Source organism: Anopheles darlingi, chromosome 3, assembly GCF_943734745.1.
Source record: "Anopheles darlingi chromosome 3, idAnoDarlMG_H_01, whole genome shotgun sequence".
In the NCBI taxonomy this organism is placed as follows: Eukaryota; Metazoa; Arthropoda; class Insecta; order Diptera; family Culicidae; genus Anopheles; species Anopheles darlingi.
The window spans coordinates 68025968-68043845 of NC_064875.1; the positions used below are offsets into that span (position 1 = coordinate 68025968).

At 51.0% G+C, this 17878-nt stretch overlaps 1 protein-coding gene across 2 annotated transcripts; it reads right to left on the reverse strand.

The window, feature by feature from the left end:
- Positions 1–331: 331 nt before the first annotated feature.
- Positions 332–17118, reverse strand: LOC125954822 (uncharacterized). 2 transcript variants are annotated; one of them, XM_049685450.1, is made up of 5 exons: positions 16954–17118; positions 15397–15867; positions 2578–2731; positions 2360–2481; positions 332–2288 (listed from the first exon to the last, which is right to left on the reverse strand). In XM_049685450.1, the coding sequence occupies exons 2-5, from the start codon at positions 15433–15435 to the stop codon at positions 1212–1214; spliced, it is 1392 nt and encodes a 463-aa protein (XP_049541407.1). In that variant the 5' UTR covers positions 15436–15867; positions 16954–17118; the 3' UTR covers positions 332–1211. The 2 variants fall into 2 exon arrangements, with proteins under 2 accessions (XP_049541407.1, XP_049541408.1); XM_049685451.1 differs by having other exon boundaries at positions 16870–17118.
- Positions 17119–17878: the final 760 nt, after the last annotated feature.

Consider the following 17878-nt stretch of genomic DNA (forward strand, 5'->3'; position numbering starts at 1 on the left):
CTCTCTATCCTGTGTATGGCAATTAGTTTTCGCATTTTGTTTATAACATTACCGCACCCAGAAACACTCTGGTGCTATGTGCGGGACTGGAGCAGCTTAAGAAATGGGTTAATGTGTCGCAGGGCTTACGCGATGAGTTGATAAATATATCTATGTTTAGCTCGGAACAGGCAGCGTCTGGTTGTCCATCTAAAATCGTTAGCATTACTCTAGGTCCTTAAGATTATGGCAATTTGCATTACAATACCCCGCTTCCCGTCCTCTAAAAACACGATTTCACTTATCGTACACAGCGCTTGGCTGTAGGCAAGGGTAGAACGGAAAGCGATGAGCGGCAAACAGCAATCTGGCGACGGCAATGGTGACCTTTTTTTTTTTGGGAGATCTGACCTTATCTTGCCAGCCCCGCTAAATGGTGTCAGCTCATTATGAAGTCCCATGTTTGGGCATTTTCCGGAGTTAAGTAGGTTAATTCATTTCCTGTAATGTATGATGTTGGCGTTGAATCGTGACTACCAAATGAGAAACACATTGTGCGGAATAACTCCGACAGCGTCTCTTAACAATCGATCACTGCTGCTGCTGCTGCTGCTGCTGCTGCTGCTGCTGCTGCTGCTCGGCATTGGGTGGGTGGACAAGTGATCTTAAACTATCCAAAACCCAAAGGCAGTGTCGCAAACGATTGCTCAATCAGTTAGTTCATGGTGGAAATAGAGTTTGATCGTGATCGCTGCTTCAGTTGGCTTTGACCTCCTGTAACCGGGGATTAGCGTTCAATGAGATTCATCATTTTCATCCCATCAGCCGGATGGCAATGAAAGTTGCATGAGCTTTATGCCGACATGATCCAGGGATCTGCATATGTAGCAGCAAGAAAGGTCATCGTATCTTTCGTGAGCGTCCGCCTCTGTTTGCCAGCTCAAACGATCGCGTCCTTACAGTGGCTCTACTAACCAAGACGCGCTCGTTCGCGATTCGATCGTTCGAGGTTATTGGTTGTGAGGAAGAGAGAGAGAGCGATAGAAAGAGAGAGAGATAGCGGGAGTTGAAATCCTTGCTAGGCTGGTTAGCTCCGATAACCAGGCGGGGATCGCCGCCGAAGGGATCTTCCCCGGGGTCATACGGGCTTCTAATGGTATGCATGCATATAAGCGGACTGGATGTGTTAGCTCAGAAAATAAATAATTAACCAATCGAGCCAGACCGCCGTCCTACGCACCGAGTGGCCGAGGATCGTACGGTGTCGCATCGAAGCCGACGAATCGATTGTTCTTCCTGTGCACGAAACCCTGCTCCGGGTCGGTATTGTAGTAGATCACCCGGCGTATACCGAACGGATCGATATACCCGAACGAACCGTCCCGTGTGTCGCTGGCCGAATTGCGCTCCTCGTGGTACTGCCGCGGTAGATAGTACCGGAAGCCATCGTTCGTCACGGCGACCCCATCGTACGGGTGCGATTCCGCCGTGTCCGTACGACGGATGGCCGTGTTCCCGATGCCACCGTTGCTGAAGCGGCTGTTGTAACGATCGTATCGGCTCGCTGGCACATCGATCAGATCGCGATTGTAGTCCTCGAGCAGGTTGCTGTCCGAGCCGAGCCGTGTCGACGGTGGTAGCAGATGAAGCTGTTGCTGCTGATGCTGTTCCTGCTGCTTGAGGCTAAACGTTGAGGCTGGTGTCGTGCTTTCGAGGTAAGGTCTTGAGGAGGTGATGACGATCGGACTGACCGGTCGGCGGCGACGCTCCGCCGGGTTAGGCTTTCGACGGCGTGGATTGTAGGTTGTTGCCTCGATGTGACCATTGTGGTACAGAACCAGTGGAGGTAGATGTGCCTCGGAACCGTCGCGCAGTGGCGACGGTGTGGATGATGGTGAGTATAAGGCGATCGGGGCCGATGACAGCTCATTACCGGTCAGTGGAGAGTAGGTCGTCGAAGGGACGTAGATATCGAGCGGTGGCGGTCTGGCCGAAGTGGAAGGATAGTGCTGCTGTTCAGGGTCGTGAGGAGCAGAGGGAAGATAGTTGGAGGCAATCGGTTCCGAGTGTGGCCGAACGAAGACCGCATTTAGGGAGGGTGTCGGCGGATGGCGGAGCAGAGTGATAGGAGGGCTCGTCGAAGGAACGAAAGCGATCGGTTGAACGGAAGAGGGTCGATGTTGTGAGGGAGTAGGGGAAGGTAGTGATGGGGAGGACTGTGGCGGTGCTTTCGGTGGCTCGTAGGAAGGATCCGACGGTACCAGGATGCCCGAGCTCGCCGGTTTGTTCTTGGCCACCTTAATCGCATCCTGTGGGAAGGTTTGAACAGATTTGTTAGTGTTCTAGCTGCTTTCAGATGCCCGACCGACAACAGACTCACCTGTATTGGCCGGTCGTGACCAACGTAGACCGTTTTCGACTTCAAAATGCGGTATCCCTTGTGATCGGCGATGTAATCATTCTGCCGCAGATAGCCCGATGCATCGATCCACGCGTCCGTTCCTGGAGAGCAGAAGAGGCGCGCCATGGCGGCATAACGTAGCGTTTGTAGATCAGAGAAGAAGAGTCTTAGCGGTACTCCACACTCCTGCTACCCACCTATGACGGTGCCATCCTGTAACCGCTTCTCCTTGCGGAACTGTCCATTGTCGGTCTGGTAGCGGAAGTAGCGCTCGGGGCCCTCGTCCGTCTGGATGTGGTACTGGTTGCTCTCCGGGGAACCCCAGGAAGCACCGGCACGGTGCAGACAGAGCTGTGTCAGTGAAAGAGAACAAAAAAAATCCGCTCTTTAGCGTAGAGTATTGAACTCGAGCCCCCCCCCCCCCCCCCCCCCCCCGTTGAGTGGGTGTCCCAAATCGAGCCACGAAGTAATGTAGGACGTGCGGTGTTGTGCGGTCCGATTGTTGCGCGATGACGCCAGCATTCTACTGTCTTAAACTGTGGTTACAGCGCGATGTCAAGCACCCGATAGAGATCTAACTTGAAGCGGACGGCGGACTCGTTCTGATCGCTTTTGGGTTCAGGTCAGATGCGTGGGGAGTGCAGATACTTGAGTTGCGCTGCCTTGGGCCTTGGGTAGCGGCTACTCGCATTGATGGGTCGAAAGGTGGGCCGACATGGCTGGACATTTGCCGTGCCGTCGAACCAGTTCAGTACTGAATTGAGCTCGCGGTACTTGCCATTCGTTTGGACATTCATCTGGACCCGCGTGATGGTCTTCATAAGTTCTCGCACCGAAGGGTGGACTGGTCTGCAAGCTTTTAATGCTTTCGCACCGTGATTAGTGGAGGACGCGAATGAAAATTAATCGTAACACGTCAGCCATCAACGCCGTATGACCGTGTTTGGAAGGTTGAACCATGGGATTGGTACAAGCGGGATCGCTGTAAAATAAGCTCTCGACGTTACTGCGGCAGTAGCAGTGGTCACTGCGGAGGACAGTAACTATATCTCGAACTGTATGTCAATTGGCTGTATATTACTCCTCCCTCCCTGTCCACCGATTACCAGATGAATATTCAGGAACGAGATCGGGTGCGATGAAGTAATCGAAGGTTGATCTGTTCGCGATTCTTCGGGGCGATTCTACAGCCAGCCAATCGCAGTTGTTCTGTGCATTGTGGACAGAGCTATGGTTGACTCATTTCCATCAAACCCTGTTCCTGGTCCGGGAGCAGTGATTTGATTTAATAGGCTATCTTTTTGAGTTTATTCCACATTCAAGATAACCAGGAGCTTGGGTTTAACCTTTTAAAAGATTCGCAACCGACTATTGTCGACAGTTTTTGTCACGATTGTCTCAGAGATTTCTCAAAAAAGCTTATACAACATCCATCCATCTTTATTAGGTTCGCCTATTCGTCTTGGTGTTAATAATGAAGATATTAATTTACAACGCTTGCTATGAATACACACTAACCACATCTCACCAACCAACTCGCCATCGCCGATTATCGTCCAATAAATTATGTTTCTTGATAAACGATGCCAAGCCGCATGGCAGCAATTGCTGCTGCTGCTGCTGCTGTAACGCCCGGCGCTGTCGCTGACAGACGATTTAGCACGCGGCACATTCAACCGAGAGCCACCAAAATAGACCGGCCATCAACTTTCCACCTCGTTGGTTGCGTGTTGCGTGGTTCGTGGCCATAAACAACGAGCGGACGCGCGGTCAGCGAAGAAAACCCCGGGAGATCGATGAACGTATTAGCCGGCGCCGACGACGGATGGCCGGCATGCTGTCGGTAATCGGTAAATAGAGCATACTCTGTGCCAAAGTGGCAGCAAGATCACATTACAAACGGTTGCGGCCACATAATCGCGATTCGCATCTCGTTTGCATGCTGGCCACCGCTGGCCGGTCCTATTTGCCTCCGAACGTCAAGTTGACGTCGTACTTGCTCTTTTCGAAGACATCGTACGGGGTGAGATCCTTCGGAATGGGCCACACGCGATCGCGGAAGCTGGTTACGTCGGGTAACTTGCCGTAGAACCGCGCATACTCTGGCACCGTGAATAGACAGTCCAGTCCTAGTAGATACTCCAGTATGGCCACGTCCGGCGTGTGCTCCTCGTAGTTCTCGTCGAGGTAGAGCGATTTGAAGGCGGATCCTGTGAATGAGAGCAGCAGATGGTTGCCTGTAGAACTTGGCACAATGCCACCGTCCTATGCTACTTGCGTTCATCGAGTTCTTCCTCGCGCACCATCTTGCACAGTTTGTACACCTTCACCATGAAGCTGTTGATGGTGTTTTGCATCAGTTCTGGATCCTTTTCGTCGAGTTCGGTGCGCTTCAGTTCGTTTAGATAATCGGATGCACGCCATACGAGCTTACGGAAGAATCGCTGGTTAATGTTGTTGTATACTAGGATAACGCGACTCGCATCGAAGAGCCCACTGGTTGTCGCTAGGTGCTGCATGTACTCGCCGATCGTCTCCTCGGCACTCTCGATCATATGCACCGTGTAGCCGTCGAAATTGATCATCAGCCCGAACAGTTTGATTTCGTTAGTTGTCGCCTCTTGGATCTCTTTGATGAGCTTAAGGAAGCGATCGCGCAATGTCATCCCGGTTACCTTGGGATGCCGGCCGACGTAGACAATCCGCTGGAAGTAGTTCTTCCTTCCCGCACACAGCATATTATCCTTGACGTGGTCTGCCAATGTACGGCGGTTCTGAAACGAGGGCAGCGCTTGGTCTTCCGACTTCTGCATAAAATAGGGCAAGGGTTTCTTCTTCTTGTCCGGCGTGCGGCCGGTCGATGGAGTGGACATGGTTTGTGCTGCGATGCTCCTGTGATCCCGACAAAACTATTCTCTCTTCTCGTTTGTTTTCCCGATCCTCGTTCGATTCTCGTTTGTTTTCCCGATTTCCAGAAAATGCGACAACTCCGTCGTACAGTTGAATTTCCTACTTTGAAATCAACAACGCTTCCGTCGTCATGGAACCGTCGAGTACAGCTTGCTGCCGAGGTGACTACGATTTCATGCGAGTTTTTGTACCAACCACTCCACCGACATGGTTGCCATGGAGTTACTGTTGAGTGCGTTGATGTAACACCACGCCTGGTGTTCTGCCGCCACCGAGGAAGGCCTCAATTAGAAGGAGAAAATTATTCGACGGATGAAGGGAAGGGTGCAAAACGAATGCATACGGTGGCCACCCGAAGATGCTACGTCATTATGCGCTCTTCACTTTCGTTTTCGTTGAATTCTGCTTCTTCTGTTACTTCTGCTCGTGCCCCGTCTTTTTGGCACGTGCGAATGCGAACAAATGACTTCGTCTATTGTTTGCATCTCGCCGATGGGAGGTATGTCTGTCTGTACGCCCCTTGGTAATGGTACAGCCGGAACAGGTGGCCAAAACCACGGTATATGTCATGGTGTAGTCATCTCAGAAACCAACTACATGTGGCATTGTTTGTGGCTTAACTCCGCTGTCCGTGTTCGATCAACCTTGGCTGGCTGGATGGTAGTGGCGGTGGCTGCGGCATGCGAAAGGCGATTCCGAGTTAATTCGATTAAAACAATCTTCAAGGTGCGATCCGAGTGGTTGAGTGTTTGTTTGCGTAGCTCCGTAATTGGAAAATGAGCTTGCTTCCCACTTAAGCTTACTACGCCGATGCACCGCACTTGGTCATGGTGGGCATGCACTTGGAGTTGGTTGAAAGAGTTCCATTTTCAAATTCGATCACGATCACGAGTGAAAGTGCAAATTCAATTAGTTCCGAGTGCATGTCACGCAATTCTTGTTGTACTGCATTTTGTGATCGTTCTACTACCGATTAGACCCGATACTATTATTTTAGGTATTTTTTTCTGCTCTGGAGAGGACTCTGCTTAGTGTAAACGAACCGGACTAGGTTTTTTAAAGTAACTATTTCGCCAATCTTACTTCCATAAATATAACACTACTAATATTTAGATAGAAATTAGAAGTAGGTTTCAAAACAGTTAAAAAAACGGATTATTTGAAATAATACAAAGTACTTTTCCGATCATCAAGAAGGTAGAACGGTGTTTTTGTCGTTAATCATTTCGAACTATCCACTACCATGATGAAGTTGTTGACTGCTTTTTTGTCGTCACGCTCGTTCGCTTGTCCACAAACGCGTTTGAGCTCCTTAGGAAGCACCTTTCGCGACCAAATCTATGCAAATCCTCCCCCCAAAGACGCCACCATGATCACGCTCATAAATATTCAAGAACCACCGATTAACGCGCTGCACCGTGTTGCATTTTCGGTTCCGGAACTACCGGATCCAGCTCTTCTAATCTTCCCACACACTCGCGCGCGGCGCTAATAATCACCTCAACCTGCGTGCTACCCACGCCGACTACGATCTGCCTACACCCGGGGATCCGGTGTTGTACCGGTTGTAATGCATCGTTTGCACACAAATAGACAGTCGGTACTAGTCGAAGAGGTAGCGACATTATGGGGAGCGGATAGATTAAACGGTACGTAGCGACGCCCGCAGCATTGCAACAGGTTTTGTCTCATCCTTTTTTTTGCTCGTACATCAGGGAGGTAATGTTGCTTCCGATGTTCCGCGCGAACGTGAGGATGAAAGTTTTCACTTTCCACCTTTTGCACACCACCCCTCGCCGGTCGCTTGATCGAGTCGTCACGACGACAATCAAGTCGTGGGGAGATGGATCGTCTGATAAGATAGTGTGCAGCGGTTACTACTACCACCGTCTCTTCTATCACCCTCTGCTCGTTTATTTGAATTTTCCCACCAAACATACGCTCGGGTACAAGGGTACAAGATAATCAATTGCGAAGTCATTGCGAAGAAGTCGTTGCCGGGTTTACCGGGAATCCTCGCTTAAAGCCACTTTCCACCACCAAAAAGTCACGGCAAACGGTGAGGAAATGGTGAGCGCTCCCGGAACAGCCAGAAGTGCGACCAGGTGCTCCCCTTGGTGTGCAGTCAAGTGCAAGTGCACCGGTACTTGGCATTGCGCCTTGAGGAGCCGGTGTTGACAGTGAAAGTTGCGCGCGCCATTAGATGCCACAAAAAAGGCCAGGTCGCTCAATCAAGCGGCTCAAGAAGAAGCAAAAGTGTCCATGTCATCCATGTACGTCGAGCATGGTAATCGTTGCGTAGAACCGGATTTGAAGGTACTCGTCGGACACCAAAAGTCAACATTTCATTCCGCCTGGCTGACGGAAGGATCGTCGGAACAGGAAATCGAACTGCCAAAGCTGGGCTGGGATTAGAGCAATTCCTGGGGGCCGCACCGGAACCACACCGGTGTTACGGTGGTAGCTGGTCAGCAGCGGCAGCAGCATCATGCTCTCGATGTTTGGCCGGTTTGTGGACCGTTACAGCATCAAGCTCTGCTCATCAATTCCGATTGCATCAATGGCGTGTGCGCGCGTTCCGGTGCGCGTTGATGATGATCCGGTTTTGCGATTTTGTGGCACTGAAACTCTCGCTCTCTCTCATTCTCTCTCTCTCCTTCTTTCCTCTGTGTCTGTGGTTGATTGCTGGACCAGTGACCGGTTGCTTCCGAACTCCTCTGCTGCTACGGCTACTGTTTCCTGTGTTTTGCCTGCTGTGCCACCATTGCGCTCGATGCGTAATGTATAATCGCTGCTTCTGGTGCGTTTTGTGCGCTTCTGCGTGATGCGGAATCGCGGGTTTTTTTTCTTCCCGTCATATTGGTCACTAGTGGGGCCACAGAATCGCTCAAAGTTTTTTTTCCTCTGTGGTGAGCTGCTAATGTCGATTGCTAATTCGCGTTTCATACCAGGCAACGCAACGAGAATTACGATTCTCATAGGCGTCCATCATAGGCGGCGCTGTGTTCATAGCCGTACGACTTCAAGGACGGAATGGCACTTGCAGTGGCTCTCCCTGGGGTTTTTTTGCTATCATTCTACCCACGAAAAACACCAAGCAATGCTACACCTTCCATTTAAGGCATCCCGTAGCACCGTGATGGCAGAGCCCTAAAGTACCACCTTTGGTACCGAAAGGTGCCAGTCGGTGCTCCAAATTGCCTCCCCAAAAATGCTCTCGAAACCATCGCCACCGGTCCTGGTCCTTTCTCTTTCACAAGCGAGCCAGCAGCATAAGAATATGCTTCAAAAAAGCTGGGGGACCCTGGGCATTCGACTTGCCTCCCCTGTCTGGCGGTGATTGACTGGTGAATGATCATCGCACAGGGCATGATGCTTGAGTGCTGCTCACATTCACCCTCCCCGCCTGATCGACCGTACTCCTTGGTGTCCGATTTTGGTTTGGCCACCGACCAACCAACCAACACGTGATCGGCGTGCGAGGGAGTGCCCCAATCGCGTACAATCGTTTCTAATCGGTTCAAGGTTCGGGTCGTTCTGGGTTTCCGGCCAAACTCGGACGGAGATGTAGAGTTGTCCGGAGGGGCAGACATTTAATCAGTTGGATAAATAAAAATTGCGCGGGTTGATCCGTTACGATTACATAACTCTATGACCATGGTTTAAGGTCACCCGTTCCGTGGGCCGGACCGGATGACTTTGACTTTGGCGCTGCATGCGCCATGTTTGGCTGGTAGCGACGACGGGTTAGACCGGGCAGCAGCTGCTGCTGTAAATTCCATTTCGATTGTTTTATGATCGATTGAATTCGCATTTGGTTCATTTTATAAGTACAGAGCTCCCTAGCGGAGTGCTAGACTGGGTCAGAACGAGAGGAAACGATCGAGGACTGTCTGAAGGTTGCTTCTGAACAGGGGATATGTATATATATTGCTGGCACGGATATGATCGCTAATCCCGATCGAGCTTAAGATTGAAATTTATTTGCGAAATCCGCAATCACCTTTTTGGCGGCCACTGGACTGGAGTTTTGTAAGATTTTGAAAGTTGTCAATCCACCAGTGATGCAAATGAGCAGAGCACGGGTTGGAATGCGCCACGCGAACCCGTTTCTGGTAATCGCTGCGCACCATTGAACGTACGGTTTTCGGTTTATTTCATTCCCAAAGTCTAACATATTGAGCTTGTTGAGCGAACTTTCATCGCCGGGGCGGTTCGCCACTGGAGCAGATGCTAAACAACGTCCGGCGAATGTTGTTTTCCATGTTTAAATGCCGCCCGTGCGCGCTCGTTCGTCTAATAGAATCGTTGCTACAACCCCACCGTGATCGTGCAGCATCCGATCATAAATCACGCTGGCTCACGTGTTTGTCGTTGGCTGCCGTGCCGTCGACCGTCCCGTCGGCGCCTCTCTCTCTCTCTCTCTCTGTCACGTGCGCTCTGAGACGCTTCCGTTTTGTAACATCACAGCGCAGCATCACAACACCGCGGTTGGTGAGGATGGTCCCGTGAAGTATGCGAAGAAGCTTCGTCGTCGTCGTCGTCGTCCGCATTCGCTGCGGACATAGCAGGCGCGTCGGGGCGGAAACGACCGAGCATACGACGCTCCGGGTCGCGTGCTGATCGCGAAACGTCGTTGGCAGAGCTAGGAAGGAAAACAAAACCATAACAGGCCCCATAACATCATCATCGGAATCGGTCCGCCATCGACAGCGACCATCGGTAGGGCCCCGTTTTGGGGTTATTACATCATGCAGCGGTCCGTGGAGCGGCATGAGGGTGAGAAAGCAAAAACTGGACCACACGACACTGACGCGACACGCTGTGGATGTTGTGCGAAAAAGTTGGAAACCTGGAATGGACTGAAGAGTGTCTGGAACTGGATCGAGCGACTCACGCAGCATGCACGTGTGTGTCCGTACGTTAAGCATAACGACGAGCAAACGGGGCGAGGAAACATAAACAAGAAAACGACAGTCATATCACCGTCATCGTCATAAGCATCATCGAGGTGATCGAGAAAGTGGTCCCCGACGGGATAGGAGCTGCAACGGAGATCGTGCGCACCGTGCGCCCCGCGAATGCGTCGTCGTTCCTTTCGCGAAATTCTTCATCGCGTCGCGGGCGAGTCGCGCGATCACGTTTTTGGTTTTGGTGCCTTCGCCCCGCGAGGTTGCCATTCCGCATTGATCGAGCACGTTTTCAGGAAAGGGTTCGTCGCTTTGTTTTTTTGTCCCTCGATCGCGCGCACAAGTCATTCGTTCGGCAAAGAACAACGAACCTTCATTCCTGGTGTTGCGCGAAAAGCGAAAGTTAACCGCAACGACCACCACCTAGGGAGCGCTGAAGATGAATTCGCCAAAAAGGAATTAATTCGTTTAATCGAATCTGGCGCTCCAGCTGCGTGCATTGCAGTCAGCGATCACTGCGGGTTGCCGAGCGCGAGACCGAGTAAAAGGTCCGGAACGGAACTCTGATCCGTTTGGAGAATATCACATTGAACGGTTATGTTATGTAAACGTACGTACGGGGCAGCGTCACCACTTTGCTCGCTAATCTTTGACCTCGTAGCATAATGACGATTCCTACGTCGTCCCTCCCCTTCGTGACAATGGTACCGATGTCATGGGCGCATTGCGCGTCGAGTGCCTCACGCTACCGCGGCTTACGCCCTACGAACACAATGCTCGCAGGGTTGGGGGTGACCCACCAGGGCCTTCCCTCGCGCCCACTATCACGGAAGGTTTGTTTTTTGGGTGGGAAAATGACATTCTAACTCACCGCGTCATTGTGCTACTGGACTCAAGGCGCACGTTCAAGGTGCGATGCGTTCGAGAGCGACAGAGAGACTCACCAATTGTTCATTCAGTGCGCCATTTTGCCAGTTGATTAAAAACTAACATTAATGCAACAACTTGACCCCATTTTTGGGTTCAGTTAGACCTCGGAACACCGCTCGCGGAATGCCCTTCCGCACAACGACATCCTTACACAGCCGTTTTGTTGGTTCGATCACTACCATCAAACACGCTTTTCCCGCTTTCCTTTCAGCTGTTACATGATAAACGCCATGTTCCAACATTACAACACCACAAAGTGCTTCCGATCACCTAAAAAAAAAACATAAAAAGGAAGCAAAAAAAACAACACTTTCCGAGGAGGTGTTCCGAGTTATCGATTACAGGTTGTAGCTCATTTCCATGGCAGACGCGAACAGTGCTTCCACCCGTAACATGTGCGCTCGTGCGATATGCAGAATGGATGTTCGATTTCGATTTCTGGTCAAACCGTTTTTGTGATCAACCGAGGTTTCAACAACCGGATTCGATCGAGACACGGAACAGCACGGAATGGAATGCCCTAATTGTTCGAAGGGGTGGCGCTGGCTGTGTGCACTCCGCGCACTTTCGTGTGCACACATTAAATGTCGAGCGATATAGACGGTGTTTGATTGGCATGATGGATGAGTTTTTGGCATGTGTTACACAAGCGCCCCTTGAGCTGTCGTTGAGCTATAAGAATAGTTGGCCGCAACCGGGTAGGTAAGGAGGTAAGCCGAGGATTAGCAAGCTAAACGACCCCTGGGGGGTACCGTCCCTGGGTGAGAGAAAATTGGTTTCTCCTTCCTTCTTCACCGAAGGCGAACGAAGATCGCAGCTAATGCTTTTAATTCAAAATTAAGCGAACTGCATCATATGATGACGATCAATCACGCAGCATTTGTCACGAATCCGGATTGAAGGTGAGGTCCGCAGCTTGTCCTTTTTTGTCGCCGTTTTGTTCGCTGAAGAAGGAACCTGACCTTTTGGAGTGCGGATCGGAATCGGTTGCCCGAAATCTGTCGCCCAAATCGTACAGGCCAATAATCCGTTCGTGTTTAAATTCTCGTTGAAGGGTTTGCATCATGCCAGAGCCGGATCGGTTTGGAAGGGCAACGACTGGATCTCTGGACTGCTGGAACGCTGGTTGTCCAGATTCGCTTCAGATCTACCGTCTTCCCGTCGCCGTCTTGGCTTCGGCGGGTGTCATGTAAGAAAACGTGACCATCGTGCACCCGTTTTATACATTTCTCATGTTTTCAGCTCCCCTTCTTTCCTTTTTTCGACCTTTCGCCGGGTTTTGGCACGAAAATTGGACCAAAATGGACAAACTACATCGTGGCGGCGAATCGACGAAGGATCTCTGGAGAACCGACAGCGAATTCCCTCCCCCTGGGTTCGGTTACGATAGTGAAAGTATGTTAAACGGGGCGATCTGGTGATCAAGGGAAGCGTTCTACTGATGATGATGATGATCGAGATTGAGATCGATGTTAATTATCGGCACGATTTACTTATCGCTCCGGTAACCGGTAGCGGCAGATAAAGCAGCAGATCGTTTGTTCGATTGTTCGCGGTGCCGATGCCGATGCGGTTTGGCTCTAGTTATGCTGATATTTCCGTCCCGACCGCTATGATCGCTACGATCACACAAAGCCCGATGAAGAAGCTGAAGGGAAACTATTGCAAGAGTCTTAATATTATTACAACCAACGGTCGTCCGGTAATGGTTCGGTTTCACTTTTATCGCCTGCTTTGTCCTTTGTGCAACAAATTATGATCATGATCGCTCGAACCCGATATTATGCTTCCAAATGATTCCTCCTCCTTCGATGGGGCCCCTCTATTAAGCGAATCGATAGCGGCAATCAAAAAAAGGGGGTAATGTAGAGATCACGGCACGGCACGGCACGGTCATTGATTTGGATTCGCTTTCGTATGCTGCCCCCAAGCCCCGGTAAATGGTTTGTCAATGATAAGGGTGTTTGTGAAGCTAGCAAATCGGAGCAAAAAAAAAAACGGGTGAGCAGCAACCACACAGAAAGGGGATACCATTGAACGGCCCAACAGTTCACAGTGTGCTTTGTGCCTTTCACAACGTGCTGCTCGTTGTGCTCGATCCTACTTCATCCCTTTTGCTTCATGCGCCCGTTTGGTCGATTATGCTAGGCACATGACAATGTATCCAATTTTGTGTTTAAGCTTCCAAAGAACAGGCTCGCGGCAATTGACGCCACATCATCTGGCAGTAAGATCCCTTTCGCTTGCTCTAGTGGTGGGCTTCGAGTGCCATTAGTACGATCGGTGCGGCGCGTGTGGGTGAGACTAATTTTCCCCCCTCGGGGCTAATTTGTTCGCATCTCGCTCGAGATCGATCGAGATCGAGAGTTTGCAACATGTGCCGCTAGTATGTGTAGGAGCCAGCTATCCAAATTATCTCGTACTGGCGGTGGTGGTGGTGGCCAATGCAATCGTAAAGATTATCCATAGCGAAACGATCTGGCACAAAGGGAAGCAGGAGGGTTTAAATAAAAAAGAACCAGTAGAAGCCGTTTCAGTTTTTCGATTTCGTCGCGTTCTCGCGATCGAGTTCGCTTGCGATCGCGATCGTGAATGACGAAAGGATTGGACGTACCCGGCGGGTAGGTCGGTAACTGTCGAATCGAAGATTGATTTCGTTCGCTGATTAACGGTACCTTCAACCTCGACTGCCGTGCCGTGATTTGAATCTGCATTGCTCTGCAGAACAATAGCAGGGATTGTCCTAAATCGCAGATCGCACCATGCACCCTCCTTCCACCGAGGGAGAGGGCCGTTATGATTGAGTTGCTTTTGATTGGCTCGCGACGCTTGACGTGACCTTGCAGACCAAACGGAGCCGGACTGCGCCGTCGTCCGGTAAGGCACTCCGCTCAGCATAAATCACTTACCACCTCTGGTGAGCTCATGAAAAACAAATCGAGTTTTCCAAACGCCGGTTTCTCCTACGCTGCGCTGCTTATCGGAGTGGAAAAGGATTCCGGTCCGGGCACACGACGCTCTCCGGCACACGGTCTCCGGTTCGTTAGCAAATTTTTGGGATGCCCTTGAACCACACACATGTGGGGCGAGGGGGTGGGAAATGGGGTGTTTGAGTGGGTGGCAGATGGTGGTGTTGATCGCATTCCGACTAAGACACGGGGCATTGGGGTCTACCTCTGCATAAGCTTTCAAGAGCAACCGCGTGGCCGCGTACGCATTTGAAACTCGAATCAAAGTGAATGGCGGTCGGTGTGAGGAGGGGAAACTAGTGGTCAGCCAGGCTGTCGCTGACTTGCATCATCTCGAGCAGAGCGAACGAACATGACCGCGTAGCGTGGCGCGAAAGGGCGAACTCGATCTGCGATACTCGTTCGGTTCAGCGAAGCGATTCAAATTGATCATCGCGCCCGTACCCGATACGCGCATCCAGCGATCGCATTGAGCGTCAATTTGGATGCATTTGGGCACGGGGAATTGATTATAAATTGATCATCTCACAGACTGAGTTCTCTGAGGTGGAATGGAGGCCGCATGAGTGCATGTGAATAGCGATCGAGCTTGATCAATTGGGCAATCGGTTCTTCGCGGTCTTTTGATTCCAATGAATCAAAGTGCGGCTGTTTTGTACTGCTGTCGGATGGAATGTGTTGCGTTGTTGGTGTGCGTTTAGTGAGGTTCTAAGGCAAGGAGCAGGAATAGAAAAGTATGACGCGTAAACTGAGAATAATGATGCCATCGATCTGTCATCCAGATGAATCATTCTCGGGAGTTGCTAATGGGATTGGCATCTTGGAGCGAATACTAAATGCAGCTAGCACTGTTCTTGCAAACAATTCTGTTGCTCGAAAGAGAGTGCTTCAAAAATGCTTTCAGCCATTACCTGATCGAGCATTTGATGTGTTGTATGCGTGTAGATAGAAATTAATTGAGATATAGTCTCCGAAGTGTTTTGACCGGATAATGGAGCCCTTAATGGGGAGTTGCGCTTGATTCACTTTGCAATCAACGGATTGGAAGAACGTTAGATCACACATCGGCCTCCATCCTCTCCACAACAAACGACTCTAAACCAATCAAGCAGCTAAGCATCTCAGCATTCGATCGTTCAAAGTACGCGCATTCCACCACCACCACGACGGTGATAATGATGATTAGATCCCACTAATTGATGCTGCCGGCTCATGACACTAAATACACGAAGCGTTAGTGTGATCGTTGTACGATCAGTCCGATGACGCACAGTCACTCCCAGATTCTTGCACTTACCAGATGCACCCCGAGTGCGAGCAGGAAAATGTTGGCCATATTTTCGGTCGGTTGTCGATTCCGGTGCGGCTCGTTATAGATCGCGGGATCCTCGATCAGCCGTGGCGGTGGTTCCGGTGCACCAATCACGCACACCAGGAACGAGACGAAGCGAAGCGAGGCAAGGCACCGTTTTTTCTTGGCCAGGGGCTTTCCTTTCCTCGCCGTTTGTTGTTGTGTTCGTTAGTCGTCACTTTCGTTGGATTAATGATTAATTGAAAAGGTAGAAATCAATCAAACATCCCGGCTACATTAAAGCTGGTGTCGGCAAGTCTCGTTTTTCTCGTTTATCGTGTAGATCGCATTTAAAAACACATACACACACACAGCACAGGGACGCTAGCTTCGCAAAGAATGTAAACGCTTATGAACGGTTCTATCGTTGACGCTACTCGGCATCGTTCACTTCACTTCACACACCAGCGCACGATCCTAGGGGATTTTTGGGGAAAACATTGAAATTAAAACAAATATTTAAAGAATTCCAACCTAATTGACACATTAGGGCACTTATCTAATACCTAATAACCTTCTAACAAGCGAACCATTTCGCACGCTTACGCCATTAGTCGTCTTCAATCCTTCGCTCACTTTCTTTGCCCCCGCTACAGAGGGGCCACTCGTGTAGCCTCCCCCGGAGGGGGGCCCAGTGTGAGGTAAGCGAGTCCGGCTTTTCCTCGGCAAATGGGCTGGTGAGCCGGGAAATTTTACGATATTGTCATAACCACCACCAACCAGGCTCGTTCGTTCTCGTTTAGCGCTGGCCGTTGTTGTCGGCATAATTAAATCATATAACTGCACGGCCAGCCAGCCAGCCTGGCCGCGAGCTGAGAAGCACACCGGCCAGAGTAGAAGGAAGGATTAGGAGTCGTCAACGTCGTCGTCGTCGTCGTCGTCGTCGCCGTTGGTCTATAACCGGGTGCATGAGGCACGGTAGCTCACCCTGTGGCGGTGTGGCCGCCACTACTATGATTGGTTGATTAGCACCAGCTGTCGCTGTGGCCGCCTCCAGTAGCCGACTGCTGCTTGCCGAGGGTGCTCCGGATAATATTCTTACATCATCGATCGTACACTCGATCTTACGAGTGCGCTTCCTGCCGTTACACACAATCACACACACACAATCCGAGACACTGAGGCAGAGACACAGTTTCCATTCGACGAGTAACGAACGACATGGCCATGTGGCCGGCTATCACACCATCCGGATACCATCCAACCGACAAATGTTGATCATCATGTGCGCTTCCGTTGCCATCGGAATCGGTTGGTGATTTGTTGCCAGCGGCAGCCGCTGCTGTCGGCGCGGTTGTTATCTTCATTAGTTACCGGAGCCCCCTCCCCTCACTCAGGAAACTACGGAGTGCCCCCGGAACCATTTGTTTCATTTGCAAGTTTGCACTGCACGCCGTTAAATGAAATGTTGCTGTTTACCAATTGGTGGATTATTAATTTTTATTTTCTTTTTCCCAACAAGAACACCCGAAAAACAAAGCACACACTGAACCAGTACAACACCTTGCGAGCGATCAGGAACACCGCCAAAGAACCGCACGCTTCCTAGCTCTTGCAAAGCGCATGCACGACGTATATCGTAAACATGCAGCGCGAAAAGCAGCGAGACGACGATCGTGACACGACGCGCACCAGAGAGCCGGATGAAAAGCCGTACCGTACCGAGTGCTGGCCGAAGCACCACTGACCCAAACGGTTGTGCCAGCTTTTCCAACTGATTTGGCTCGGTTAAAGGCGACTCCGACGACGACGACGCGGCGAGTCATCGGCTGTGTGAGAGCTCTTGGCAGCCGTGATTCGATCGTCGTCCAACGCTGTCGTCGTCTGGGTAGTAGACGCTATAGCGAGTGTCTCGCCGAGACACCCCTTTCGACGGGCGAGCGTGAGTTACGAAGCCGGTCTGCGCATTGAGCGTGTGATCGAGGGGGTAGCTTTTTTGGGGGGTGGTGGTGGTTCGCGGGGTTTCGCACCGAAACCATAACGATGCACAAATGTGGCTGGCTGGCGAGCGCAACAATTGAAAACAAAGAGCTAAGATTGAGCGAGCAGCCAGTTCCTGATCGAAAACCGATCTGCTTCGGGTGTGGGTGGTTTCTGGTGAGCTCAAGAGGAGAAGAAGGAGGAAAAGGAAGGTGCGGAAGGTGCGGAAGGTGCGGAAGGTGCGGAAGGTGCGGAAGGTGCGGAAGGTGCGGAAGGTGCGGAAGGTACTCTTTTACTAATATAGTGGCCCGGGTAGTGACGAAGAAATGTTTTGAGCGCGAAATGATTGATTGGCTGGTGGTTTCGTTCTCGATCGAGCTGGACTGCCGGTACGCCACCACCCCGAGAGTGGTGGTGGGTGTGCTTCGAGGGTGTTTGCACCAAAGTTTGACTCCCCTTGCTCCGGGTCTCCGGGCAGGAATGCTAGCCCACACTAGTCCACACGCAG

Coding starts and splice junctions, on each gene's coding strand:
- LOC125954822 (XM_049685450.1), bottom strand. CDS start 15,435: ATGGCCAACATTTTCCTGCTCGCACTCGGGGTGCATCTG. Junction 2,482..2,577: donor ACAGGATGGCACCGTCATAG/GTGGGTAGCAGG, acceptor TCTGCTCTCCAG/GAACGGACGCGTGGATCGAT. Junction 2,289..2,359: donor GTCACGACCGGCCAATACAG/GTGAGTCTGTTG, acceptor ACCTTCCCACAG/GATGCGATTAAGGTGGCCAA.